We start from the raw sequence: 27,544 nt of genomic DNA, 5'->3' as shown, positions 1-27,544 counted from the left end.
TGATTTTAATATCATATTTTCAAAACTGCGATATATAAAAATTAAGTTTTAGAGTACATGTTAGTGTACCACTTATTTATTTATTTATTTAAATGTACATTTTAATAGCAATTTCTATTTATTTATTTATTTATTTTGAGACAGAGTCTCACTTTGTTGCCCAGGCTAGAGTGTGTGGCGTGGCGTCAGCCTAGCTCACAGCAACCTCAAACTCCTGGGCTCAAGCGATCCTCCTGCCTCAGCCTCCCAAGTAGCTGGGACTACAGGCATGCGCCACCATGCCCGGCTAATTTTTTCTATATATATATTAGTTGGCCAATTAATTTCTTTCTATTTTTAGTAGAGACAGGGTCTTGCTCTTGCTCAGGCTGGTTTCAAACTCCTGACCTTGGGCAATCCTCCCGCCTCGGCCTCCCAGAGTGGTAGGATTACAGGAGTGAGCCACCGCACCTGGCCCTTTAATAGCAATTTAAAAGCTAATCTTGCCTGGCAAAGTGGCTGACACCTATAATCCCAGCACTTTGGGAGGCTGAGGTGGGAGGATCATTTGAGGTCTGGTGTTTGAGGACCGCCTGGGCAACATTGTAAGACCCCATCTCTAAAAAAATAAAATAAATTAGCTGGGTGTGGTGGCACACGCCTGTAGTCCCAGCTACTGGGGAGGCTGAGGTGGGAGGATCACTTGAGCCCAGGAGATTGAATTTGCATGGCTATGATCAGGCCACTGCACTCCAGCCAGGGTGACAAAGCAAGATACTGTATCAAAAAAATAAATAAATAAAATTAAAAAAGGAAGGAATGAGGACAAGAAACATGAGTAAGAAAAAGTATTACCAAGTTGAGAAGCTTACACAGCAAGCTTCTCTCCATTTTCCCCAAGAGCTTATCCTTGGGCCCATGGATGAGTTTTTGGGCTCTCTGAACCCTTCTCACTGAAAGAAGCTTTGAGCGTGTGCATACATGTACCTTCTGGAGAGGCCCTCACAGGGATGCAGCCCCCAGAGGAGGCCTGAGCAGGCTGGACACTCATCAGAGGGTGGGCTTTAGCCCTTCGCTTTGGCCCCCGTGGTGTAGGCTGATGTGACAGTCTCTGGACTCCACCATGTGGAAACAGGAAGGGAGTGATGTCATGTGAACTTACATGCACTTTACATTATCCCTGAAGAAGCTTTGAGATGATCAGGATATACTTTGCTTTGGGTTTATTCTGGGCTAAAAAGCTACCAGTCACTTATCTTACTAAATGTATATATTTTTTTTAGCACAAAGATTGTGTGGTTCCTTACCTTCTTCGACTTCTCAAAGGTCTTCCAAAAGTGTATTGGGTAGAAGAAAGCACAGCTCGGAAAGGCAGAGGTAATTTTGCATAATGTTTTCCCTAAATGCAAAGAAAAACATGTACATGTGTGTTCAGCGTCTGTAAGGATCAAGTGTTTATTCATACTGATGTGTAATTTAGGATGATTCTAGCTGGTCCCATTTCTGGCCATGGAACAACTAACTGCCTGCAGCCACTAGTGTTGTCAGAGACGAGGGTGAAGCTGGGAGGAGGTGGGCCTTCGGCCTACCTTCCATTGCACTCTGCTGAGAGTGAGCAAGAACTTTGAGGCCTTCAGGAGCCTTTTTCCTGTCTCCTTGGCCAGAATTGGGTCACCTGCCCATCCCTGAATCAGTCACTATTACCCTTAGATTAATAGGCTCACTCCTGGATTGAGGTCATTGTTCCAGATTGCATTGCTGCTGCTCAAAAAAGGTGAGGTGGATGATGGAGACTCAGCAATGAGGTTCACTGTAAAAAGTTTCATCACTTTGTTGTTGTTGCTAAGTTTCAGTTAAACTTTGCTCCTTTAGAAATGGAATAACCTCATGTGTATTTCTTTTTACCTTGTATGTAATTAAATTTAATTAATGTTTTTAGAGGTAAAACTCTTGCTGTGTTGCCCAGGCTGTGTATTTTATTTTGATCTCTCTTTAGTGTCAAAGAAAAGTTAGTGTTTTCCTCTCCTTCCCTCCACTGCCCTTCTTTCCCTGTTTCCCTGTTTGCCTTCTTCTTTCTCTCCCTTCCAAAATATTTACATAGGTCTGCTATGTGCCAAGCATTGTCCTGAACACTTACAATGCTGATGTTCTTGTATATCGATTTGCCAGGGCTCCAAAATCAGCTCAGAAGACATCCAACAGTTTTAGAGTTTGTGACCCATGAGACTGAAGTTTCTGTAGTTGATATAATTTAGTAATCTATGTAATTTAGTAATTTACATCTGTGAGGCCTGAGGTCCACCTTTGGATATAGCTGGGGGTTGGTGCGTGTAAAGAAGACCCTTTTTTTTGTCAATAGCATGGCCCTAATTTGTTAGGTGGAATCAGTCTGCTAAAGATAGGCTTTGTCGTTCTCACTAACATTCTGCTTGTGCTTGTGTTACTCTTGATCTTCGTGTGACGTACCATGCCTCAGAGATCCAACTTTATACCTGTATCCTGCAATTTAAAGGAGTATAAATTAAATAGACCATTGTTAGTAGAAAGTCAAATGTCTGTGTCCACCACTATGTTATCTATCTTTGGGGAGAAGTATATTAGTCGACGTTGATGCTGTTTTCTTTTTTTTTTTTTAATTTCCAAACAAAGATCATTTCTATATATATGGATTCATATTAAAATGAAAGTTTCAGCATTATTTGAAACATCGTTAGAGATACATTTTCAGTTATTGGGTAACAGTTCACTTTTTTAAATTAAGGCAGTATCACTTATGCTTTTAAACTCTAGAGAAGCAGTTCTTAAAGTGCAATCCCTTCACTAGCAGCATTAGTGTCATCTGAGAACTTGTCAGAAATGCAAATTATCAGTTCACACATCAGAACTACTAAACTGGAAAATCTGTGTTTTAACAGGCATTCTGATGTACACTCAAGTTTGAGAACAACCTAGAACTGCATTTTAAAATTATAAACCCAATAGTAGAAATGTAATGATCTTCTGCCATGCACTATGACTATGTCCCCAAAATAGTACATATTCTTATGTCCTCGATTCAACATTCAGTATTCAAAATTGAGTACATATTTAATTGGGATGGAACCAAATAGCAGTGGTTCTAACATTAAAGGTGTGCCTGAAAGAAGTGCTGTGTAGGTTTTGGTCTTTAAGTATAGCATTTCCTCCCAGACTTGAGGGCCATGCGCCCAAGAACCTCCCTGCTAGGAGGCTTAGCAGTGTAAGGACTTGAAAATGTTGTGGGGAATAGAACAAATCCTTGGAAGCTCTTAATAGAATTCTTCCCATTTGCCAAAACAAAGCAGGAAAAAACCTATTTTATTCCATTTAAAGTAGTAGTTCAGACAGAAAGGGACTGAGGAAAAAAACAACAAGTAAAGTTGTAGTAATAAGTACTTGACAGCCCCCACATGTACCATCTTGTTACACTCATCAAAATTGATTTCTCACTTTTATTTAGTCAGGGAATAAAAAATGAAATCTTTCATATTGAGAGGCTCTATAATCTCAAACTATAAATTGTCCCAGGAAACATTTAAGATAACAACAGTTAGGCCTGGCATGGTGGCTCACGCTTGTAATCCTAGCACTCTGGGAGGCTGAGGCAGGTGGGTCATTTGAGCTCAGGAGTTTGAGACAAGCCTGAGCAAGAGCAAGACCTCGTCTCTACTAAAAATAGAAAGAAATTCACTGGACAACTAAAAATATATAGAAAAAATTAGCTGGGCATGATGGCACATGCCTGTAATCCCAGCTACTCGGGAGGCTGAGGCAGGAGGATGGCTTGAGCCCAGGAGTTTGAGGTTGCTGTGAGCTAGGCTGACGCCACGGCACTCTAGTCCGGGCAACAGAGTGAGACTCTGTCTCAAAAAAAAACAACAAACAGTTAAACATTTAAGTTTGTTGAACCAAAACATTTACTTGAAAGAAAGGTAGGGGGGTATTTCTCAGCAAACACATTGCGCCCCTCTCTGTTCTTTTGAGGCTCATCTACATGAGGGCAGCCTCTATACACTGGTCCTTGGCGGCCATGTGAGAGAGGGAGCATCCTGTATTGGATGTCCAAGAGGTGTGGCCCAGCGTCTTGTTTCCGATGATCTGATTTGTGTCTTCATGTCTTTTAGGTGCCCTCCCAGTTGCAGAGAGCTTCAGCTTCTGCTTGGTAACTTTGCTGTCTGATGTGGCTTATAGAGACCCTTCAATTAGGGATGAGGTAAGCGTGCGGTGACTTGGTGTGTATTTCTATTAGATGAAAGGAGTCCCAAAGCGATGAAAAGAGTAAAAAAAAAAAAATCAAAGTGTGATTGGATTGTTTTTGTTGTTTTATTTCATACTATTAATAGCAGTATTGCTTACAGAACTTTTCAGCTTATCGTATTTTTCAGGATCTAATGAGTCTTATATCATTTACTTTTCCAAAAGTCCTGTGACATAGGTAGAAAAAGGCAGAGGCTCATTTTCCTTACTCTAGGTTGGGGGTGGAAGTCATTAGCTTAAGAGAATTTTCTAGGTAGCTAAAGCTTTTACCTTTAAGTGCCCAGACTTTTTTAGATTTCAGTAATTATTTTTAATTTCATTGGAAATATTACTAACATGTATTTCATACTTCCGTCTTTTTTAAACAAAGAATACTATCATGATTCAAAATTTTTTCTAGGCCGGGTGCGGTGGCCTGTAATCCTAGCACTCTGGGAGGCCGAGGCGGGAGGATTGCTCGAGGTCAGGAGTTCGAAACCAGCCTGAGCAAGAGCGAGACCCCCATCTCTACTATAAATAGAAAGAAATTAATTGGCCAACTAATACATATAGAAAAAAATTAGCCGGGCATGGTGGCGCATGCCTGTAGTCCCAGCTACTTGGGAGGCTGAGACAGCAGGATTGCTTGAGCCCAGGAGTTTGAGGTTGCTGTGAGCTAGACTGACGCCATGGCACTCACTCTAGCCTGGGCAACAAAGTGAGACTCTGTCTCAAAAGAAAAAAAAAGAAAAGAAAAATTTTCTAATCAGATTTATCATTTAGAAAGTAATTTTTTTTTTTTTTTTTTTTTTTTTTTGAGACAGAGTCTCACTTTGTTGCCCAGGCTAGAGTGAGTGCCGTGGCGTCAGCCTGGCTCACAGCAACCTCAATCTCCGGGGCTCAGCGATCCTACTGCCTCAGCCTCCTGAGTAGCTGGGACTACAAGCATGCGCCACCATGCCCGGCTAATTTTTTGTATATATATTTTTAGTTGGTCAATTAATTTATTTCTATTTTTGGTAGAGACGGGGTCTCGCTCAGGCTGGTTTCGAACTCCTGACCTTGAGCAATCTGCCCGCCTCGGCCTCCCAAAGTGCTAGGATTACAGGCGTGAGCCACCGCGCCCGGCCTAGAAAGTAATTTTTTATATGCTGCTATTCTTAGGTTCCGCCAAGGAGGGCCTAGTTGCTTTTCTGCACGCTAAATATTCCCAGCTAGTGATGCTTTTTGAGTTCTTTCTAATTTAGGTTCTCATTTATTTGTAGGTTGGCTAAAGAGATGACTAGATATGTTAGGATTATATGTTTTTATATTTTTAAAAAGACATTAAGTTAAGGCCTTTTCTGTGAATAAAACTTACCAAAATAAAGAGGAAAGCACTGAAGATGATAAAAATGATTTTATTATATGAAATGGAAAAAGTATTGCTTTTCATGCCCTTTCAGATTATTCAGCATTATTTAACATTAGGAAAATGTAAGAAATTGACTTGGTTATGAACAAGTCATGTTAGACCGACTTCATTTTCTTGTTTGCCTGGGGTTTCGGAGGCAGGTAGCTGAGAGAAATGAGGTGGATGCAGTCTAGTTAATCTCCACAAAGGCTTTGGACAAGCACCTCTCCTGACATTCTGGACCAATTCTGAGGGCTGAGCGCCAAAATGTTTTGGAGGGTCTGCAGAACTGCATCAAAGACCCACCCCCCAGAGGGGCACTGGTGAGCCTCTGGCGGCCTCCTGTGGCAGGAACAAAGCAAGCCAGTACTGTGAATGAAGATAATCTGAGAAAGTAGGATGATCTCATGTGTAGAAGGCTCAAAACTGGGAACTGAAGACCAGTACAAAGAGCTAAAGCTAATTCCATGAATTTCAGGGGAGAAATGAAAAGTAAAAAACACCAACTACATATGTAGAGGTTGCATGGCTTAGGAACAGCATGTGTGAAGAAGATTTAGGTATTTATTTGTAAGCTCATTGAGCCAGCAGCGTGAAGTAGCTGCTGAAAGCTAATGGCACATACTTAGAAGTATAGAATCTGCGATGTTTGGTGATTACTCTGGGTGAGTTCCAGCATCCCTCTAATGTTAATGTACTTTATTCTGAGCAGTACGCTTCCAGACAGATATAGACAGGCTGAACTACAGTGAAATCAGAAGCAGGCAATCAGCATCCTAAAGGACTCGTGATCACGACATAAGGAATAAGGTTGAAAAGAACTAGGGGTATTTAGCTGTGAAAAGATAAGATTTGTGGGCCTGTGACCTGTTTATAGAATATGGAGGGAAAAGTAGCCTTAAGGGCCAGTGGGTACAGCCCCAGGACGATAGTGTTGGCCCAGTGTTAGGAGGATGGAGGACTGTGTACTAGCCCGGAGAGTGAGGATTTCTGTCCCTGGAAGGTCAGCTGGTTGGCCACTTGGCACAGCTGCTTTGGAGAGATGGATCAGATACAGGGTTGGTCAAGGTGATGTCTAAAGCTCCTTCTAATTCTGAATTAATTTTGTGTTATTTATCTGACTTTGTTTATAAGTTTGTTTTGTTTCCTTGATTATTGTAGATTTTAGAGGCACTTTTGCAGGTTTTGCATGTCCTCTTGGGAATGTGCCAGGCCTTGGAGATTCAAGAAAAAGGTACAGTTGTAGATCTTTAAGGCTTTTCTTAAAATGGTTTTGTGTTTCCTCCTTCCCTTCCTTTTCCCCAGTTGTCTTTTCTGGTTTTTGGTGCCTAACGTGTACCCGATGGAAAAAACCTTCCTATATTAGGCTGTGTTAGTTGTGTGTTAGTATGCTCAGAGGCCACATGGGGTCATGAGCACAGCTTTGCTGTATAAATGCCTTGGACAAATAACTGTACCCTTCTGGGCCTCAGTGTCTTCACCAATAACTTGTGTAGATAGATTAGTTGGCTTCTAAAAGGTCATTTTTCCCTTAATTTAAGGTACCAACGTGGTTCTAACAGGTATAAATATGTTAACAAATCAAGGTAACTGATAACATGACCTAGCTATAGTATTGATTTGGATGTACCACGAATAGACGAAGCCCTCCCAAGGAGAGCACCTGAGTGTGGTGGAGACATAGTCTGAAATTATTAATGACAGATTGAAAATATTCATATCACCAGTCTTCTCTTGGGTTTGACGCTGTTACTGTGGCTTATACCTCCACATTTAGCGGGTGGGTGGTGAAATGTTAGCCAGTGTTACGAGTTGGTACAGTATGGTTCTCTCATAGGTACTTTCTCTTATTGTAATGTTCTCACTTGGTTTTCTAGAATACCTTTGCAAGTACACAATCCCATGCCTGATAGGAATCTCACGAGCATTTGGGCGTTACAGCAACACGGAAGAGTCTCTCCTCTCAAAGCTCTTTCCCAAAGTTGCTCCTCATTCCCTCCGAGTCCCGGAAGAGCTGGAAGGTGTTCGACGGCGTTCCTTCAATGACTTCCGCTCCATCCTCCCCAGCAATCTGCTGACTGTCTGTCAGGAGGGCACCCTCAAGAGGAAAACCAGCAGTGTGTCTAGCATCTCTCAGGTAGGGCTGGGCTCCTGGGGAAACAGCAGAAGAGAAGATCTCGTTAAGGAGCAATGCAAAGAAAATCCCTTTTGTGTGTAGTTCTAGGGAACTTAAGAAACATGAAAGACTTCTCTTTAGTACAAAGACTTGCCTCTTACGATTTATAAGTGATTTCATAGTCATAAAGCGTATGTTTCACAGCAGTTGGTGCCCAAACTCTGTTCTGCATGGGAGACAGTAGGTGCCTTGAAGAAGTACATAATTGACCCATGGAGAAAAGATAAAAACACAAAACACTAAGAACAATGCAGCTCAGTAATCAAGTATAAAATATATGGCTAGACACAGAGTTTAATGATACAATGTATAGTAGAAAATTCTCTAGCTACAGTGGGTTTTAGGGAGAAGGTGAGGCTTGAACCAGGACTTTGAGTACAGACATCAGACTGGCAGAGGGAACCTTGTCTAGGACAAATCTGACTGAGGTGTCACTGGCCTTTTCTGATCCGTAACTGTGATTGTGTTTCAGGTCAGCCCTGAGCGCGGCATGCCCCCTCCCAGCTCCCCTGGAGGATCCGCTTTTCACTACTTTGAAGGTGGGCTTCGTCCCTCTACCAAGAGTATTGACCCAGTACTCGGAGAGTTGACTCAGTGACTTCTTGTGATGTTAAGAATGCCGACACTGTTACGGATCTAGAGTGGCAAGCTTATAGAAAGCATTTATTTTCTGTTTTCATTTAAACTTCTTAAAATTGGCTGGGCGCAGTGGCCCACACCTGTAATCGTAGCATTCTGGGAGGCCGAGGCGGGCAGATTGCTCGAGGTCAGGAGTTCGAAACCAGTCTGAGCAAGAGTGAGACCCCGTCTGTACTATAAATAGAAATAAATTAATTGGCCAACTAATATATATAGAAAAAATTAGCCGGGCATGGTGACGCATGCCTGTAGTTCCAGCTACTCGAGAGGCTGAGGCAGTAGGATCGCTTGAGCCCAGTCGTTTGAGGTTGCTATGAGCTAGGCTGACGCCATGGCACTCACTCTAGCCTGGGCAACAAAGAGAGACTCTGTCTCAAAAAAAAAAAAAAAACTTCCTAAAATTTTCAAATATTTTCTATACAGAGAAAAGTATAGAAAATAATTTACGGACCCCCATATGCTTGTCATCAGGATTTTTTACATTAACCTGTGACAGTTGATTCTCAGGCAGAAGTGCTAATAGTGTGTACTTTTTTAAAAATTTCAGTAAATATGTAGATGATATTAAAGAATGTAACACTACTGCTGTGTCGCGCCCGCCTCGCCAGCAAGGAAGACGCGGCAACTGGAGTTCTTCTGACAGTGCTTTAATGGGGTTCCCTTTAGACTTACATGATGCGGAAGACCCTGAGCACAAGCTCTCACACACTTATATACTCTAAGGAAGGGGGGAAGTGATGGGGATAGGTTAAAAGCGCGCGAGGGTTATTACTGATAGGCCAAGCTAAGATCCTTCATATGCATACTTGATGAGACAGGAAAAGCCCCTACACCTGCGCGGTTCACCCTGTTTATCAGTCCTGTAGTATCGGCGTGACCAGGAAGCCGGCGCCATCTTGCAATGGCGTTAACACCGCGCCCCACACTGCTGCTTTTATAGAGCTTTGCTGTTCTCAAAGTACGTCTACACAATTTACTGAATTTCATTCATGTACCAGAAGCATGTTAAAATCACCTCTACCTTATCCCTGAGGGAAGTGAGACCAGATTAAGTAATAGGAAATGGCCTGCCTCAAAATGCAGTCTCTCTGTTTTTGGAGGATGTTGATTGCTAAGAGACGGTGGCTCAAGGTGGTCTTGAGAAATATGAGGAGAATTTGGGAATAAAAAGGTAGGAGGAATATCTGAACACAGGTTAATGTGGGCAGCTTTGCGTAGTATCTCTTGGATCTGAGAATGTAACAAATTACATTTTGTGTGTATGTTAAAATGTAAAGGCTAAATTCACCCACTGAAAATCCCACCTATCAGAGAGAACCCCTTGTCCAAATGTAGAATATATTCCTCCAGGCTCTAAAATCCCTTTGCCCCCTTCCTTCCCTGGGGCCATCCGAGTACAGCAGTGACATCCCCTTAAAGGCTTCCCTTTCTAAGGTAAACAGCTCTTCATCCACCTTCTGTGGTGAAAGTTCCCTCCATAGTGGCACCCTCCTTTAAGCCCACCCAGTAGGTGGTAGATGGGGGAGGGCCAGATATGGCTGACTGGTCGAGCCTGTTAGTCCTTCCAGTGGACCTGGCTGCCACCTTCTCTGTGCCTGCAGTGGTGAGCGGAGGGACAGACCCACAGATGGACAAGCCCTACTCTCTGAAGCACCCTCACTGTAGGGCAGACAGCAGCAGACCTTGCTCCTCCTGTGTGTGCTCCCACGCCTCCCTTCGCACTCAGGCTTTCTTACAGCCAGTCTCTCCTTCTCCTTTTCCAGGCCCTCTTCCATGCTGCTGTAAGGATTTTTTTTTTTAATAGTTACTATAGTTCTATTCTTAGCAATACAAAGAAAACAAGTTTAGTTCATGGAAAATACTATAAACACATTAGCCTAGGAGGTGGTACTGACACTGAATACACACATAAGATTGGATATGTTCATTAATCCCAGAGTTGAATGATAAAAAGTTGATTACAGGAGATAGGCTACATGAGGCAGCTATACCCTCCCACGACATGTCTCCAGACACTGGATGTCCTCCTTTCTTAAGGCTGCGAGCTATGCACAGTTAGAAGCTACTCTCCATCCTATTACCATTTAGGATGGCTCTCCACTGGCTGATTGGAGCTAGCACAGAACAGGGTCACAAATTCTGACATGGTACCATTTTTTGGGGGGTGGGAATTATACATGGAAAGCAAAAACAGGTATTTTTTTCTCTTTTGGGGAGAGGTATATGCAGATAAGGGTAGGCAGTGTATAGGGAGGAGAAAAATACTGGTATTGCTAGGTCATGGGATTGCAATAAATCAGCTTAACATAGCATGTAAGAGGAAAATTAAAATGTTTAAGGTATGAGGCACTCAAAGGGTTGAAATGAGATTTTTCTTTGGTTCCCTGGGCTCTCCAAGATTGAGTTCCAAAGCTATACTTTTTGGCTCACAGGGCTCTCTGTGACACACAAAGAATCTCAAAAGATTTAGACTCTTCTGGTGCCAACTGTGCATGCTGAGTGTTTAGGTAGCAGTTCACATTAAATGTGTAAAACTAATTAAACTCAAATTTCTAGACTCAAGGACAAGATCCATCTACAAAAGCTCCTTTTCTCCTGATAAAGCCAGCTGCTGGGCTTCAGTCCAGGTTGTCCCCCAGACTAGCTCAGAAAATGACTCTCCTTCTCCCTTTAAAAAGGTTGTTGGCGAATGGAGGCCTCAGAGGAAGTGCGTGTCCTCAGTGGGAAATGCCCAGAGACTGCAACAGGTGAAAGGTGGCCCCCAAGGCCCAGCCTGTTTCTATGTTGTTCACTTTCTTTGTGAGCTGTAAGATGGTGCTGTTTGCAAAGCCAGAGCCATCCTTTAACAGGGCTATGATATAGGCTAGGTCCATGCACAGAAAAGGACTGCCAGAGGTGAAGTTTTCCAAGTTATCACACACTTCTCTGGCCTTTCTTTCAAAATCTTCAACTTTTAAAACACCCCCCTTTTCATAATCAATCATGTCTGTGTCAACAGCTCAATCATAATAGTAAGAGAAAGCATAGAAGGAGCTTCCCTGGATCTCTTCTGGCTGGTGAAGTTTTCCTTGTACCACCCTCAGGACTTTGGCATAGCAGGGCTCAAAGCCCATCTCCCCTTCTTGGTTGCCACCATACTGGTATTTCGCACCTCCAAAGATCCACTCTGCTTCCAACCATCTCGGTAGACAAGCACTTTGGAAAGTGTGTCCATCAATCCCTTATGTCTCCAGGGCTCCCAGAGTTGCTAGTCTTGCAGCTTTCAATCCAAATCCCAAGTAACTGTGTGTGTAGAGCTTATAAGTGCTGTTAAACATCTCAGAGGAAGTGAGATAGCCCCTAGGTGTTTGTTCCAGGGTTTTCTCAAAATGGGGCAGAAACGTGATTTGGGTGGAGGCCCCCCCAGGTCCAGGGTCCCCACGGTCTCTTGGCTGTGGCCATGCAGCTGACCTGTCAGAAAATTCACAGTAACCCAAGCTAATATGCCTTCATAGGATCTGTCCATGATGCTGACACTGTCCTTTGGTACCAGGAAAGGTGACTTCCTGAAGATCTCCTTTACCTCAAAGAGTAGAGCCTGGGCTTTCCGTTCTGGCAATAAGACAGTCCTGCTGTTGCCTTGAGGACCACTGGGGTCGTCTTCCAGTGACTTGGGGGGATTGAGTCTTTGGCCACCTCTAAGAGTCCTTGAACAGTCTCAGCACCCTGCTTAGGTTGATCTACAAAAGCAGAAAGTCCTGGCTTCACAGAATCAAAAATTTCCCCTTCTAGAATTGGAAACTGTCCTAGTGTTTTCTGCACAAAGGTGTAAACATGAATTCGAGTTCCAGTGCTCACTGCATCACACATAATTCCATACAAGGTGCTGGCACTGACATTGATGGGGCACATGGAAGACAGGAAGACACCCTCAAACCAAGTCTGCTGGTACCTGTGGAAGACAGTGCTGCAAACACAGGATACCACCAGCATGAAAAAGATTGCACTCCAGGAAGTAGCCATTCTTTTCCCAAGATGTGGTTGGGTTTAGGCTTTTGATGCAGCAACAATCTTGCACACACACCTACAGTGGCATTTTTTCTTTTGCTTCTGGGTTTTCTCCCTTGTTTCCTCACTACCATGTTACTTTTTCAACCAGGACCATAATGTTCTTGTCTGTGTGACGATTCAGCCAAGATACTCCATATTTCTTTGCTGATCATGCACGAACTAGGAAAATGCGCATGCGGGGTTCCCCGGTGTGGCCGCCCACTGCCCTCGGTGCCAGGATTTTTTTTAAGAATTTTTTTTTGAGTCAGAGTCTCACTCTGTTGCCCAGACTAGAGTGCCATGGTGTCAGCCTAGCTCACAGCAACCTCAAACTCCTGGGCTCAAGCAATCCTCCTGCCTCAGCCTCCCAAGTAGCTGGGACTACAGGCATGCACCACCATGCCCGGCTAATTTTTTTCTATATATTTTTAGTTGGCCAATTAATTTCTTTCTGTTTTTAGTAGAGACGGGGTCTCCCTCTTGCTCAGGCTGGTTTCAAACTCCTGACCTTGAGTGATCTGCCTGCCTCGGAAGAATTGTTTTTTAAAAGTACAAGTCTTGTACTATAAAAAAAAAAAAAAAAGTTACACTGATACGTAGTACTATAAAAAAAAAAAAAATAAAAAAATAAAAGTACAAGTCTGATCATTTACTTTCCTGCTTAAAAACTTTCAGTGATATCATCTGCATAAATCCCAAATCTTAGGTCCTTGCAGTTCCTGTCTTTTGCCTCATCTGTGACACCACCCCTGCTTCGTGGTTTCTGTCCAAGAAGTGCCCTTTGATTACAGCCTTCTCCCCTTCCTCCCCAGCTGCTCCTATTAAACCATCTGCTCTCTCCCTCCCTTCTTTCCTCATTTCATCCCTCTTTCCGTGGCCATTTCTCACATTGTCCCTCCAGTTTCTTAGCTCCCTGCGGCATTATTCTTGCCGCCTTCTGTTGTAAGTTCCCAGATTGCATCTGTTTTCAGGCAGACTGGCAGTGTATTACCAGCATCACAGCACTCAACCCCAGCTTTGGTTAAACTCTTTGCTTTTTTTGTGCTCTCTAATGCTTGGGGAAGTCATAAAATTTATTATTACTATTTAGTTCTTTATAGATATTGTCTGTCATTATTTAATATGAAAATATTATAAATGTATTTTCCAATCATAGCTTTCTGTTACAGTTTGTTTGTTTGTTTGTTTGTTTGTTTGTTTATTTATTTGAGACAGAGTCTCACTTTGTTGCCCCGGCTAGAGTGAGTGCCGTGGGGTCAGCCTGGATCACAGCAACCTCAATCTCCTGGGCTCAGCGATCCTACTGCCTCAGTCTCCCGAGTAGCTGGGACTACAGGCATGCGCTGCCATGCCCGGCTAATTTTTTGTATATATATTTTTAGTTGGTCAATTAATTTCTTTCTATTTTTGGTAGAGACGGGGTCTTGCTCAGGCTGGTTTTGAACTCCTGACCTTGAGCAATCCGCCCGCCTCGGCCTCCCAAAGTGCTAGGATTACAGGCATGAGCCACCGCGCCCGGCCCTGTTACAGTTTTTAATAATGAATTTTCAAACAGTTGCACACTTTTGCATACATATTAAGCATCAATGACTGAATGACTAGTTTTGTAATTCTTTTCCTGCAGTTTTTTATTATGATAAAATACACATAACATAAAATTTGCCATCTTAAATCATTTTTAGATGTACAGTACAGTGGTATTAAATACATTTAAAATATTGTACAACTATCACCACCATCCATCCTGAGAACTCTTTTCACCTTGTGAAACTGCACCTGTTCACATTAAACAGTAACTCCCCCTTCCTCCCTCTTCCCAGCCTCCCGCAGCCACTGCTCTACTTTCTGTCTGATTTTGCCTACTCTTAAGTACCTCATGGAAGTGGGATCATATAGTGTTTGTCTTTTTTGTGACTGGTTTATTTCATTTAGTCATTCAGATTTAGAAACTTCTAGTAGTGTGCGTTTTTGTTCTTTTTGTTTTTCTAGAGATAGAGTCTTGCTCTGTTACCCAGGCCAGAGTACAGTGGCATCATCATGGTTCACTGCAGCCTCAAACTCCTGGGCTTAAGCAATCCTCTTGCCTCAGCTTGCTGAGTAGCTGGGACTACAGGCACATAACACCACACCTGGCTAATTTTTTAAGAAAATTTTTGGTGATAAAATATTTTTGGAGCCCTATAGACCTCAAACTTTTACATCCCTCAACCTTTAAAAAAAGAGTAATTCTTTTCCTGTCCCACATGTTAAGTTATATTGTTTGGGTTGGAAATATTAGGACACAATCATGTTTGAGCCTTTGACTTGAAACACCCAAGTGGGGGGCATCACTTCCCAAGGATTTGCCATCCAGGCTTTAGTTCTTACTTTAAAAACAAGCAAGGAGCTGGGGTATAAACAAAAGCAAAACCTATACCTTTGTTGGTTATTGAGGGAATCAGCTTGGGGAAGTGTTTTGGTCACATGTGACCATGGCTAACTTTCTGATTTTGTCTCCTGCCAGCGTCTTGCTTGCCTGATGGGACCGCCCTGGAGCCCGAGTACTACTTCTCTACCATCAGTTCCAGCTTCTCAGTCTCTCCCCTTTTCAATGGCATCACCTATAAGGAATTCAACATTCCACTAGAAATGCTTCGGGAACTCTTGAACTTGGTAAGGAGAGGAGCATTGGTGGATAAACAGACCATGGTGATTGAGACAGGGAGGGAGTCACTAAAAGTGCTAGTGGTGAAAACTTGAAGTTTTGGTTTTTTTTTTTTTTTTTTTTTTTTTGAGACAGAGTCTCACTTTCTTGCCCAGACTAGAGTGAGTGCCATGGCGTCAGCCTCACTCACAGCAACCTCAATCTCCTGGGCTCAAGCGATCCTCCTGCCTCAGCCTCCCGAGTAGCTGGGACTACAGGCATGTGCCACCATGCCCGGCCAATTTTTTTTTGTATATATATTTTTAGTTGGTCAATTAATATCTTTCTATTTTTGGTAGAGACGGGGTCTCGCTCAGGGTGGTTTCGAACTCCTGACCTTGAGCAATCCGCCCGCCTCGGCCTCCCAAAGTGCTAGGATTACAGGCGTGAGCCACCGCGCCCGGCCCAAAACTTGAAGTTTTTAAAAGAAAACCTCAGCATACCGGTATTTCAAAGTATAATTTAGTAGTCATAAATTTCCAGATTAAAGAAGGAAGGAGAAGAATAACATTCATGGAGCCATTGTATGACACTTTCTCATTTAACCCTTACAGCAGCCGTGCAGGAGGCACCCATACATCCCCATTGGCCCCGTTGGGAGGGAAGGAAATCAATGTTAAGGACATGTAGGCCAGGGGCAGGGCTGGCTCAGTCTGGGGATTCTGACTCCAAGGCCAGTGCTTTTCTATCTCCCTGACTCCCTCTCAGGGATTGTTCTATTTGGATTAATATAAAACCTAACATTTTCATATTTGGGTTTCTTTGGATCACCTTTGAGGTACACCAGAGAAGATATTGGTGCCATTGTCCTTGCCCTGAAATGGAGGGATCTGTGGTCAGATGCAGGGGCCCTGGAGTTGTTAGGGTGGTGCTGGGGTAGTTCAGGACAGATTTGATGGGTAGGGGGATGACATTATCAAGGGCACACTCTACATATCAGGCTTTCTGTTTTGGAAACGAGAGGGACACCTTCAAAAGCCTGGAGGCTGCGCTGGAGAGAGTAGCCATCTCCCTGCTGTGTAGAGTGTGAGTAGAAGTCACTCAGAGAATGGCTTTAGGCTGAAGGTGTAAGAAGACATTAAAACATAGGTGATAATTAGCAAGGGTGTGATGAACTACTAAGGAGTTTAGGATGTTTTTCAAGTTGCCATCAGGAAGGGCAACGTTCCGGCTTCTCATAGTCGATGCCTCAGACAGAATGGTGGTCTAGGAGGGCTGTGACCTCTGCAGATGGCTCTTCCTAATACCGTGTCGGAAATCCTAATTGAAGACTAGAGTTTTACATTCTTTCTTGAGGAACTATTTTTTCCAATATATTTTAACATTTCAATTTTAGGTTTTCTTTTTTCTTTTTTTTTTTTTTTGAGACAGAGTCTCACTTTGTTGCCCAGCTAGAGTGAGTGCCATGGTGTCAGCCTAGCTCACAGCAACCTCAAACTCCTGGCCTCAAGCGATCCTACTGCCTCAGCCTCCTGAGTAGCTGGGACTACAGGCATGCCCGGCTAATTTTTTTTCTATATATATATATATACATACATATATATATATGTGTATATATATATATTAGTTGGCCAATTAATTTCTTTCTATTTATGGTACAGACAGGGTCTCGCTCTTGCTCAGGCTGGTTTCAAACTCCTGACCTTGAGCAATCCACCCGCATTGGCCTCCCAGAGTGCTGGGATTACAAGCGTGAGCCACTGCGCCCAGCCAAGTTTAGGTTTTCTTTTAGACAATTTTTCGTTTCTTTTCCTGGTGTGGTATTCATCATTAGGGTTAGTTATCTGTACATTTTGGAAATGACCTTTGTCAAGTACTATAATTGCAGGCGTGGGGCGATTTTTTCAGATGATTCTGCAGTTGACAGGCCAGAGCAGTTCTTTCCCTTGGTAAATGCTGTACAGAGGAGAGGTAAAAATAATTGCTTCTACTAGAAATTTGAAATGTTTGTTCTAGTTTGAGTACCTGGGCAGTTGTAGAAGAGCCAGTGTACCTGGTTTTGGGAGAAGGGAGGCACTTGTAGCACCGAGGACTGGTTGTGAGGATGTCCTGGCTGTCTGGGAGGGGACTGTGAAAGTATGTCACACAGCTGTACTTATAAACTATGAGTTGGTGAAATGGCAGCAATGCCTGGAGTCTGGATGCTTTCACATCCTAAACATGGAAATGTAATGTTAGCAAATTTGAGGGAGTGGGCTCTTTTTCTTTGTTTTTGTATCATTTTTATCTAGGATAGGAAAAGAAGCCCCAAAGGGTGGCAGAATTGAGGGTGTATGCATATAGTTTGTTATATAGCCATACCTTGTGTTAATATATTGTTGGTCTATTGCCTTGGTCACATTTTTCAGTGTGTTTGAACATGGATTTGTTGTGGGGGTTTGATAGAAGAAGCTAGTGTGCCTGTCTCTCTCACTGTGTCAGTTGCTTCATGAGGTTTTGTTTCCCTGATAGGTGAAGAAGATCGTTGAAGAGCCTGTTCTCAAATCCTTGGATGCAGTTGTAGCCAGCGTGATAGAGGTACATCCCTTATGAGAGCATTACTGTGAGATAAGCCTGATTTAAACATCTGCATGGAGAAAGCAGAAGGAGTTCATGTGTGGGCTAGAATGGAAGGGGTTTGGTTGTGAGTTTTCTGCTTAACTTCCCTCATGCCACAAAATAACAGCTCACCTGTGTGAGTGCTTGCTCTGTGCCAGGTGCTGTGCCAAGCTCTTAAACACAGTCACCTCCAGTAGCCCCGACTGGTGGCTAGTGTCTCCATTTCACCAATGGAAGATAAAGGCACAAGGGAACTAGCTAACGTGCCATGTCACACAGTCACTGCGGGATCTAGAGTCTGGCCTGGGTCTGTCTGACTCTTTCATCTTCCTGGCTCCTTTGTGCTTCAGGCTGCTTCTTGGGGTTCAGAGCTACACTTTTCTAGGCACGCGCAAGCCCTGGCTTTTAAGTGTAACGGGTATGCACCTAGGGAACTTTTGTCTTTAATGTATTTGGAACCAAGGCCTACAGCATTATTTATGATATGATATTTATGACATTGGTGCTGGGAGGTCTCAAAATCTCAGGGGACATCTGGGTCAGGCCCCATTTGAGTGTTAGGATCAGAGAGATTGCCTTTTGCTGGGCTGATTATGTCTGTGGGTGTGTGCTGGACCCAAGTCCTTTAACCTGGTCTTCTTCCTCTCACTGGATGATAAGACACACAATGCCTGATAACTACCTGGTAGTAGTACCTGTGGCCCAGGTATGAAGCAGGTGGGAACCACCAGAGCCTTCCTGTGCTGCATTTGGCTGCCAGTGAGCTGCTGGCAGATGTGATGTGGATATGCTGGGTGTGGTTTGCTGTGGGTTGATTCTTGGCTAAGGAACATGCTTCCTATAACTCTCCAGGTTGTAGTTGGGCACTTCCTACCTTGTCTTCAGCCCTTTTGCAGGTTGTTCTTCCTGTTGGCCTGAGCTTTAGCTCTCTTGCTCTTTCACTGCAACTTACAGTCTCAGAGGTCTCTTGGTTTCCATTGTCAATGTGTCATGTGTGGCCCAGGGCAGACCAGGAGGACCAGGGCTGAGAGAGGGGCTGGACAGTCAGACACCTGGAGACTTCTTGGGCCTGTACTCTACCTCTGGACCCTCATCCCCTCTGAACCAGAGAAGTTTTTGGTATTTTTGTTTTGTAATTTGAACTTTTAGTATAAACGTCCATTTGGATAAATGGTTTCATGACTAAAAAAAAAAGATGCTTACTATCCTGACTTGGAGTTATTGCAATATATTAATCATCATCCATATTCCGTGTAATCAAGCAATTATGGCACGTTCATTACATGCCAGACACTGCGTAGGACTTCACTTACTCACTTCTCGAAACCTACAACAATCCTGGGATTATAGATGGGGAAACTGAGGCTTAAGGACTAAGGCATTTCACTTATATATCTAGCGAGTGATGGAGCCTGGCTGCGTACCTTGGGCAGTCAGACGCCAAAGCAGCCAGCTTAGCACTTGGGCTAAGGCTCCAGAGGCAGAGCCCTGTGCTGCTCTCCCAGTCTCGTCTCTTCACCTCCGCCCTGCAGAGGTGTTGTGAGGACTATGTGAGACCATGTCTGTGAAACAGTTGTGGCGGTGCCCATCAATGGCACCCAGTTTGTGGCAGCTCTTACTGTCAGTGCCCTCCTGAGACCTGGCATGACTCACACACCCTCTGAGTGATTCTCGTTTCCTCCGTGTGACTCCCTAGCCCTGCCCTCTGCCATCCCCACACCACGTGCCCTCCCTGTTCCACCTGATCCCTCTGCAGATTTGCTTCCTCATCTCCCTTGTCTGTATTTGTAGAGCACTTTTATACTCCTCAAGAACTATAACAAACCAGATCTTTCTGTCCTACTAAACTGGGAATATATAGAAGTTAAGGACTGTATCTTATTTAACTCATTACACCTTATGTGACTTTTTTGCCCAAGAAGAAAAATGGTGGTACATTTCAGATTAGATTGTTAAAGAATAATTTAAAATGTGTTTTAATTACAAAACATGAGCTGAATATGAAGGTGCCCTGGCTGTAGTGTCTGTGTTTGGAGTAGGGACAGGGTAGATCCCTTACTCTGGTAGTCACTTGGCTATCTTCCTCCTCTTCCTCTACTTCCTGTGTCCCTCTGTGTGCCAAAGATGATGAGCTTCAGCCACAGGAAGGTAGTTCTTCTTCTAGGGTAGAGATGGTGGCGCCCCCACAGGCATCTCTGGACTGCATGAGCCTCCTGTTTTCCTTGGCCTGATGCTGAAAGGGGGGAAGAGAGCAGTTGAAGTGTCCAAGTGATGAATTGTGATAAATGGTTTCTCCATTTTGAATGCTAAGTCACGAATCACTGCTCAGCCAGGCCTCAATCAATGTGCAAGGCAAAGGCTGGGCAGAGCAGTTTCTGTTCTGTGGTCACATGCATTTCCTCCCTCCCATGCAGGCCAACTCCAGCGCTGATCTCTACTACACGTCCTTCAGCGACCCTCTCTACCTGACCATGTTCAAGATGCTGCGTGACACTCTATACTACATGAAGGGTGAGGACTGCTCAGGAGTGCAGTGAGACTGGCTCCTGGGCTGCTGTCCCTGGCTAGTGGTTGTAGGCTGGTGCTCACTATCCTTTGGGGCCACTTAAAAAATATGTATGAGGCTGGGCGCGGTGGCTCACGCCTGTAATCCTAGCACTCTGGGAGGCCGAGGCGGGTGGATTGCTCGAGGTTGGGAGTTCGAAACCATCCTGAGCGAGACCCCGTCTCTACTAAAAATAGAAAGAAATTAATTGACCAACTAAAAATCTATATACAAAAAATTAGCCGGGCATGGTGGCACATGCCTGTAGTCCCAGCTACTTGGGAGGCTGAGGCAGGAGGATCGCTTGAGCCCAGGAGTTTGAGGTTGCTGTGAGCTAGGCTGACGCCATGGCACTCACTCTAGCCTGGGCAACAAAAAGTGAGACTCTGTCTCAAAAAAAAAAAAAAAAAAAATACGTATGAGCAACATGGTTACATTACTGAAACTTTGGGGAAAAAGCAAATTAGAAAAAAAATCTGTCCATGATCCATCCTGCAACTCTAGTACTATCAATGATGGCTTCTTTGGTGGGTTTATTTCTTAGGGTGTTTTTCTAATACCTTTCTACATGTTATTAATATATTGTCCAAATAAGCACACATTCATGTCTGTTTAAGCATTTTAGAGAGAAAAAAAGAGTCACTCATAATCTTTTACCTCTGAGGTAATTTCTTTTTCTTTTTTTCTTTTTTTGAGACAAAGTCTTGCTCTGTCACCCAGGCTGGAGTGCAGTAGCCTCATCACAGCTCATTGCAACCTCAAACTCCTGGGCTCAAGTGGTCCTCCTGCCTCAGCCTCTCAAATAGCTGGGTGCACGCCACCATGGCCAGCTAACTTTTCTGTTTTTTTGGAGAGTGGGGTCTCACTCTTACTCAGGCTGATCTTGAACTTCTGGGCTCAAGCCATCCTCCTGCCTTGGCCAACTCTGAGATAATAAACTAGCATGCACATATAAAAATTTAGCATTTCCTTTTCCAGTCCATGTTTCATGCATTTTTCAAAACACTTTTCCTGCACTTTTCCCTCATACTATGGAATATTCTTCATCAACATAAGCTTTGATGACCACATGCTATTCTGTCACATAGATACCATAATTTAGTTAACCATTTTCCTGATCTGATTCCAAGAGTTCCTGGGAAGCTGAGTCTGCTGGAGCCACAGCAAGGGTTTACGTTCTCTAAGAAGGGGTGTCAGGGATGGCCCAGCCGTATCTGACCTCCAGGAGCCTGTAAGCCCTGCTTTTCCACCATGCTATATGTTGCTCACTTCCTCACCTGGTCTGACATGTGTTTGCTACACTGGTTCTCCTGAACTCTCTAGGCCCCAAAGATGACAGTTTGAATTATCTGACATTGGTGCTCTGAAGATCCAGAGAATTCCCTCCTTTGGGCTACAACCAGTGTTTGAGCTTATCTAATAAATGACAAGCTTTTCTTTTCTGTAAACATCACTGAGGTATTTGCTATTGTCTGTGGAACCAGTCCCAGTGATGATACATTCCAATTTATGTGTTTCATATATTCAGGTTTTAGCGTATTGACTGCTTAAAACAAAGCATAGCTCTGACTTCCCTGGGAAATTATCATTTTCTCTGATTGCTTGGTTGTATGCATGTGAAGGACAATTGTGCACATTCTAGCCAAATTCTTCCCAGTGAGTGTTCTTGGAACCACAGTAGCCAGTAGCAAACACTGCTCTTCCCGGGTTTTTATTAGAGAGGGAAAGAGACCATAGCCATTGACAGCTGCTGCCTGTGTTCTGGTGCAGCTTTCTTTCCAGCTGTGATGCCTGCCCTCTATCCCACAGACCTCCCGACCTTCTTTGTGAAGGAGATCCATGATTTTGTGCTGGAGCAGTTCAACACGAGCCAAGGGGAGCTCCAGAAAATCCTCCATGATGCAGACCGGATCCACAATGAGCTGAGTCCCCTCAAACTGCGCTGCCAGGCTAACGCTGCCTGCGTGGACCTCATGGTGTGGGCCGTGAAGGACGAGCAGGGTGAGCCCGAGCTGCCTGCCTGGCACCTCAGGCAGACAGACTGCCTCACCTCCTGTGCCCGGCATGCCTCAAAGGCTTTCTTCCTGCAAGTTCCTCAAACCACTTCTGCAGCACTTGGCTCTGTTACTAGCATGCATTTGTGGTAGGAGCAGCTGCCGCCTGGGTGCATGCAACACTGAGCATCAGCCCCCGCTGTGGCCTGGACATTTGGTGTCCTGTCCTGTGTGGAGGGAACTGGTCCTGGGAGCATGGGGAAGCCTACGTCCACAGAGCCTGTGTGTTCTCTCTGCTGCTTCTTGCTGGGTCATTAGGCTTTTCTGTGGCGATGTGGGAGGTCAGTGCCAAAGTGTGAGGTGATCATCTAGAGTAGCAGAGAATGGGAAGTTTTCCTGAGGAAAACACTACAGGAATAAGGGGGCTTAGGGCCAGCAGAGAGGAGAGTGTAGTCACATGCAATATGACCTCTCTATTAATAAATCAAAAAGTAGGTCTCTGGAGTTTAATTAAATTTTGTGCTTACTCGGTAAACAAGTGTGTTATAAATGTTGGACTTTGCTGATCACTCGTACACTCCTCTGATTTTGAATTAAGGTGCAGAAAATCTTTGCATCAAGCTGTCTGAGAAGCTACAGTCCAAGACGTCCAGCAAAGTCATCATTGCTCACTTGCCCTTGCTTATCTGCTGTCTGCAGGTCAGTCTCCCTGACACCTGAGAGGCTTAAACCCTATTGATAGAGTATCCTTCTCGTAATAGTGTTCAGGCTGTGGTGGGTGCACCAGCATTGGAGATGGTGTGGTGTGAGCGATTGTCTTTAGGAGCTTTAACTAGAGCCTGCTGTGGACAGTCCGCTGCTGAGTGAGTATGGGCTTCCACCTACAGGATTCCAGGGGTTTCTGCAGGTGGCATCTAAGTACAGCTGGACTCCAGTCCTCCTTTGTGAGGTTGTCCTGGATTTGCTGGGCGGTGCCCAAGGCCAGCAGGTAAAAGGTCGTGGGGCCACAAGAGGAGACATCTTCTGATGCCCCCAGCAGTAGCTCTGCTCTGCTGAGACTCTTACCTTGTCGCAAATCCCACTGACTCCATGCCTGCCATTGTTTAAAAATCCTATTGTGTACCTTTTCTCCCTTAGCTTGCTTCAAGAAGAAATGAGCACACTTTAAGAATGTATTGGCCAGGCATAGTGGCTCACACCTGTAATCCTAGCACTCTGGGAGGCCGAGGCGGGTGAATCACTCAAGGTCAGGAGTTCGAAACCAGCCTGAGCAAGAGTGAAACCTCTTCTCTACTAAAAATAGAAAGAAATTAATTGGCCAATTAATAATGTATTCTAAATAATATATTCTAAAAATATATAGAAAAAATTAGCCTGGCATGATGGTGCATGCCTGTAGTCCCAGCTACTTGGGAGGCTGAGGCAGAAGGATTGCTTGAACCCAGGAGTTTGAGGTTGCTGTGAGCTAGGCTGACGCCACAGCACTCACTATAGCTTGGGCAACAAAGTGAGACTCTGTCTCAAAAAAAAAAAAAAAGAATGTATTATATATCCCCTCTAGGTGGAGGAGAGTTAGCACTGTCCCCCTTCCCTGTCTTTTTGCCTCCTGGGCAGGTGACCTTGGGGAGCTTTGATCTTGGAAGTTTGTAGTCAAACGCTAGGTATCTGAAGTGTTGAGCATCTCACTGCTCAGGCCAGCTAACAGGTGATGGTGTGTTGCAGGGTTTGGGCCGCCTGTGTGAGAGGTTCCCAGTGGTGGTGCACTCGGTGATGCCGTCCTTGCGAGACTTCCTAGTCATCCCGTCCCCGGTGCTGGTGAAGCTCTACAAGTACCACAGTCAGTACCACACAGGTAATAGACTGAGTACCCTTGAGGCCCTGAGAAAGGGGCCAGGTGACTGTGTGTGAGCCCCCAACAGGTTCCTGACCGTCCCTGGGCTCATTGCTCTGCCACGCCTGTCCTGTCTTTCCCTACACACCCCTTCCCCAGCTCCAGGCCTTTTCTTCTCCCGCCTTCCCCATTCTGTACTCTTGCCACCACTGATCGCCCTATCTAGTCTCATTTTCTTTTTGGAGTCTCCTCTCACTGCAGGAGTCTAAAATGTGAGTCCTGCGTGCCCCACTCACTTAGCCAGAGCTTTGTGTGCACAACCTCATCTAGTCCTTCCTGCCCCTGTGAAAGTGCATTATGATGTTTCTACAGATAACATAACAATAATTAATGTTGATTAAATACCTGCTGTGTGCTAGAGGCCCTAACGTAATATCACCATCCTACCCACAGTCCTCTGGAGGTGCCATTTTTATCGTCTTTCTTCAGATGAAGAAATGCAAACTCACAGCAGCTGAAATACCTTCCCCAACCCTGTGGCAGGGAGAGACCTCTCATGCTCTAAGGCCTCTGCTTTCATGCTCGCCACCCACCCTTACTGGGTGGACGGGCTCTGTGCCCGTTAGTGAGATAACCCGGGGGCAGGACTGTGCCTCACTCACCCTCAGAGCTGCATTCCTGTGGCTGCTTGTCAGTGCTTTTGAATGGTTTATTGAGAAGTTGCTGATCTCCCATGTTTATCACTTTGTAACCTATATATTATTCCTTTTGATTTAAGCATGTTCCTTTCTGTTGGTCTCAGCTCTTTTGTTTTGGTCAAATGTTTTTATAGTGATTGCATTTATTTATACATACATACATAGATACATACATACATACAGAGTCTCACTTTGTTGCCCAGGCTAGACTGAGTACCGTAGCGTCAGCCTAGCTCACAGCAACCTCAAACTCCTGGGCTCAAGCAATCTTTCTGCCTCAGCCTCCCAAGTAGCTGGGACTACAGGCATGCGCCACCATGCCCGGCTGACTTTTTCTATATATATTAGTTGGCCAATTAATTTCTTTCTATTTATAGTAGAGACAGGGTCTCACTCTTGCTCAGGCTGGTTTCAAACTCCTGACCTCGAGCAATCCACCCGCTTCGGCCTCCCAGAGTGCTAGGATTACAGGCTTGAGCCACTGCACCCGGCTTAGTGATTGCTTTTATAAACTAAAAATGATCAGCATATTATATTGGTTTTTGAATTACAAAGAAAGGGATGGAAAGTAACAGGCTCAACCAGATGCATATTTGAATTTTTACATTTAGTTGCTGGCAATGATATAAAAATCAGTGTGACCAATGAGCATTCCGAGTCGACCCTGAATGTCATGTCTGGCAAGAAGAGTCAGCCTTCCATGTACGAACAGCTGCGGGACATCGCCATCGACAACATCTGCAGGTGGGGAGGTGGACACTGGGCGAGAGGGAGGTAGAAAGCAGTGTCCCACAGTGGCTTATTATTGATATAAAACAAGAAACGTTTGCAACTTTTATAGATTGTTTCTGATTATTCTAAACCTACACTGGATCTATAGAGAGGAATTATTATGTACTTTTAAAAAATGAAATTTCTTTCTTTTTCTGATTATAAACATAATAAGAAATGCTTATTAGAGAAAATTTGTAATGTATAGAAAAGTAGAAAGAGAAGAATCCAGAGTAACATGTTATCATGTTTTCTTTATCTTTTTTTTCTGTGTAATATCTAATATAAATGAGAGGATTTTAAGTCTGGCTGGATACCCTGGCTTCCCAGACTCCTGCCATGTGAACTCTCGCTCTCCCAACTCAGGGGCTAAATGCATCATGATTCCCATGAAAATGACTCCCTCCCTCTCTGACTTCTTCTCCCCACTGTCAGAAGCCAAATCAAGAACTTGGCCCCCATCTATCAGACTCCCGCTCTTCTCTGACACACTGGTTCAGGAACCAAACAGATGTAGAGAGTAAGAGAGACACCTTGTAAGATTTTATGTTCTTCAGGACTTTCGAAATTTCACCTTTTATATAACATAAGCATTTCTCCGTATTGCAACAACCTTGATACATAATTGTAACGTGCCCTCAACTATCTTGGGACCCTTTGTCTTTGGAATCAGTTACTGTGACTTTTGTTAAGGAACAGTATAGGAGATTTAAAACTGGAGTTGGGGTGAGTATGATATTCTGAAGGAAAGTGTTCTGGGCAAAATAATGAAGTTATTGTTTCTAACTAAGATATTTATGGAGTAGGCAAAATCTGCAGCAGTTCTCAGATTTCTGGGAAAACAGTTCAGAGCAGCTCTTTGAACTTTGTAGACCTGAGAAAGGAAAAATTAAAAAACAAAAAACCCCCATCTTGTTTTAATGCCTAATGCCATGTTGGTTTCCTCACTGCTAAGGTGCCTGAAGGCTGGATTGACAGTGGATCCCGTGATTGTGGAGGCCTTCCTGGCCAGCCTTTCCAACCGGCTCTATATCTCCCAGGAGAATGACAAGTATGTCCCAGTCCCCATTCCTCACGGGCAGCCCCATGGTTCTCAGTAGGCTTGAAGTCTCTCCTTGTCTCATAGCATAAGCATGCACTGGGTTTGTCACAGATTTAAGGTGAAGCTTATCTCGGAATGTACATCTTGGACCACTATGTGGGAATAGAGAAAGATCTTTGTCCTCCAGCCTGTTGCCTAGTGCCTTGTGTTTCTGCTGGTTGTTAAAATCCCAGGCTGTCGTTTTCACATGAATGCTTCATCAAGACTGTGATGAAATTGAGGTCTAGATCATAGCCTCCAGGTTTTATTTCACCGCTGCATGCCAGAGAACTGTTGCTAGAGTGCTTCTGTTCTTCCCTCCTGTAGGGACGCTCACTTGATTCCTGACCACACAATCCGAGCCTTAGGACACATCGCAGTGGCCCTGAGGGACACTCCAAAGGTCATGGAGCCAATTCTGCAGATCCTGCAGCAGAAATTCTGCCAGCCTCCCTCCCCACTTGACGTGCTCATCATCGACCAGCTGGGCTGCCTGGTTATCACCGGAAACGTAAGGAAGGCCCTGCGAGGAGTCACAGCCAGAAAGCCTGCTGACCCCACCCAACCCTCGTTAAACTCTTTTGACTATAAGTGATGTAAAAATACAGATAAATTTACCTTGCAGTTAATTAAGCTAAATGTTCACAACTGTCAACAGTTGAATAGTATAATAGCATAAGGTTCCATGAGTGCTGGGGAAAAAGGTTTAATTTCTTGTCAGTAACATAAAATAGGATTTGAATTTAAGCTACTTCTCTTTGAGCTTTTAATTTGAGGTTTGCTTAAAGCTTTAGAAATGGATGCCCTGGGTGGTTTTTCAGGGGCTGTTATGGTCCCATGATTCCAGAACTTTCCCTCTGAATGATGACAGGAAGGGGCTTCACTGTGTTCTAAAGAGGGGTTTTGTGAAGGAGTCACAGTATGGTGATGGTG

At 44.2% G+C, this 27,544-nt stretch overlaps 1 protein-coding gene and 1 pseudogene across 1 annotated transcript in view; one reads left to right on the top strand and one right to left on the bottom strand.

Moving 5' to 3' along the window:
- The window catches only part of PI4KA (phosphatidylinositol 4-kinase alpha), a 114,498-nt gene that overhangs the window by 15,927 nt on the left and 71,027 nt on the right, over positions 1 to 27,544 (top strand). Inside the window, exons 3-16 of the mRNA XM_012776680.3 lie at positions 1,263 to 1,356; positions 4,122 to 4,210; positions 6,788 to 6,860; positions 7,504 to 7,763; positions 8,275 to 8,341; positions 14,974 to 15,122; positions 17,605 to 17,670; positions 20,106 to 20,202; positions 22,046 to 22,237; positions 22,829 to 22,929; positions 23,953 to 24,082; positions 25,371 to 25,503; positions 26,486 to 26,581; positions 26,939 to 27,122. Coding sequence (XP_012632134.1) covers positions 1,263 to 1,356; positions 4,122 to 4,210; positions 6,788 to 6,860; positions 7,504 to 7,763; positions 8,275 to 8,341; positions 14,974 to 15,122; positions 17,605 to 17,670; positions 20,106 to 20,202; positions 22,046 to 22,237; positions 22,829 to 22,929; positions 23,953 to 24,082; positions 25,371 to 25,503; positions 26,486 to 26,581; positions 26,939 to 27,122 — 1,731 coding nt within the window. The remainder of the gene's footprint in view (positions 1 to 1,262; positions 1,357 to 4,121; positions 4,211 to 6,787; positions 6,861 to 7,503; positions 7,764 to 8,274; positions 8,342 to 14,973; positions 15,123 to 17,604; positions 17,671 to 20,105; positions 20,203 to 22,045; positions 22,238 to 22,828; positions 22,930 to 23,952; positions 24,083 to 25,370; positions 25,504 to 26,485; positions 26,582 to 26,938; positions 27,123 to 27,544) is intronic.
- LOC105877782 (nucleoside diphosphate phosphatase ENTPD5 pseudogene) lies at positions 10,999 to 12,458 on the bottom strand (annotated as a pseudogene).

Source organism: Microcebus murinus, chromosome 22, assembly GCF_040939455.1.
Source record: "Microcebus murinus isolate Inina chromosome 22, M.murinus_Inina_mat1.0, whole genome shotgun sequence".
NCBI lineage: Eukaryota > Metazoa > Chordata > Mammalia > Primates > Cheirogaleidae > Microcebus > Microcebus murinus.
The sequence above is the reverse complement of the archived record's forward strand: the minus strand, read 5'-3'. Positions and strand labels throughout refer to the sequence as shown.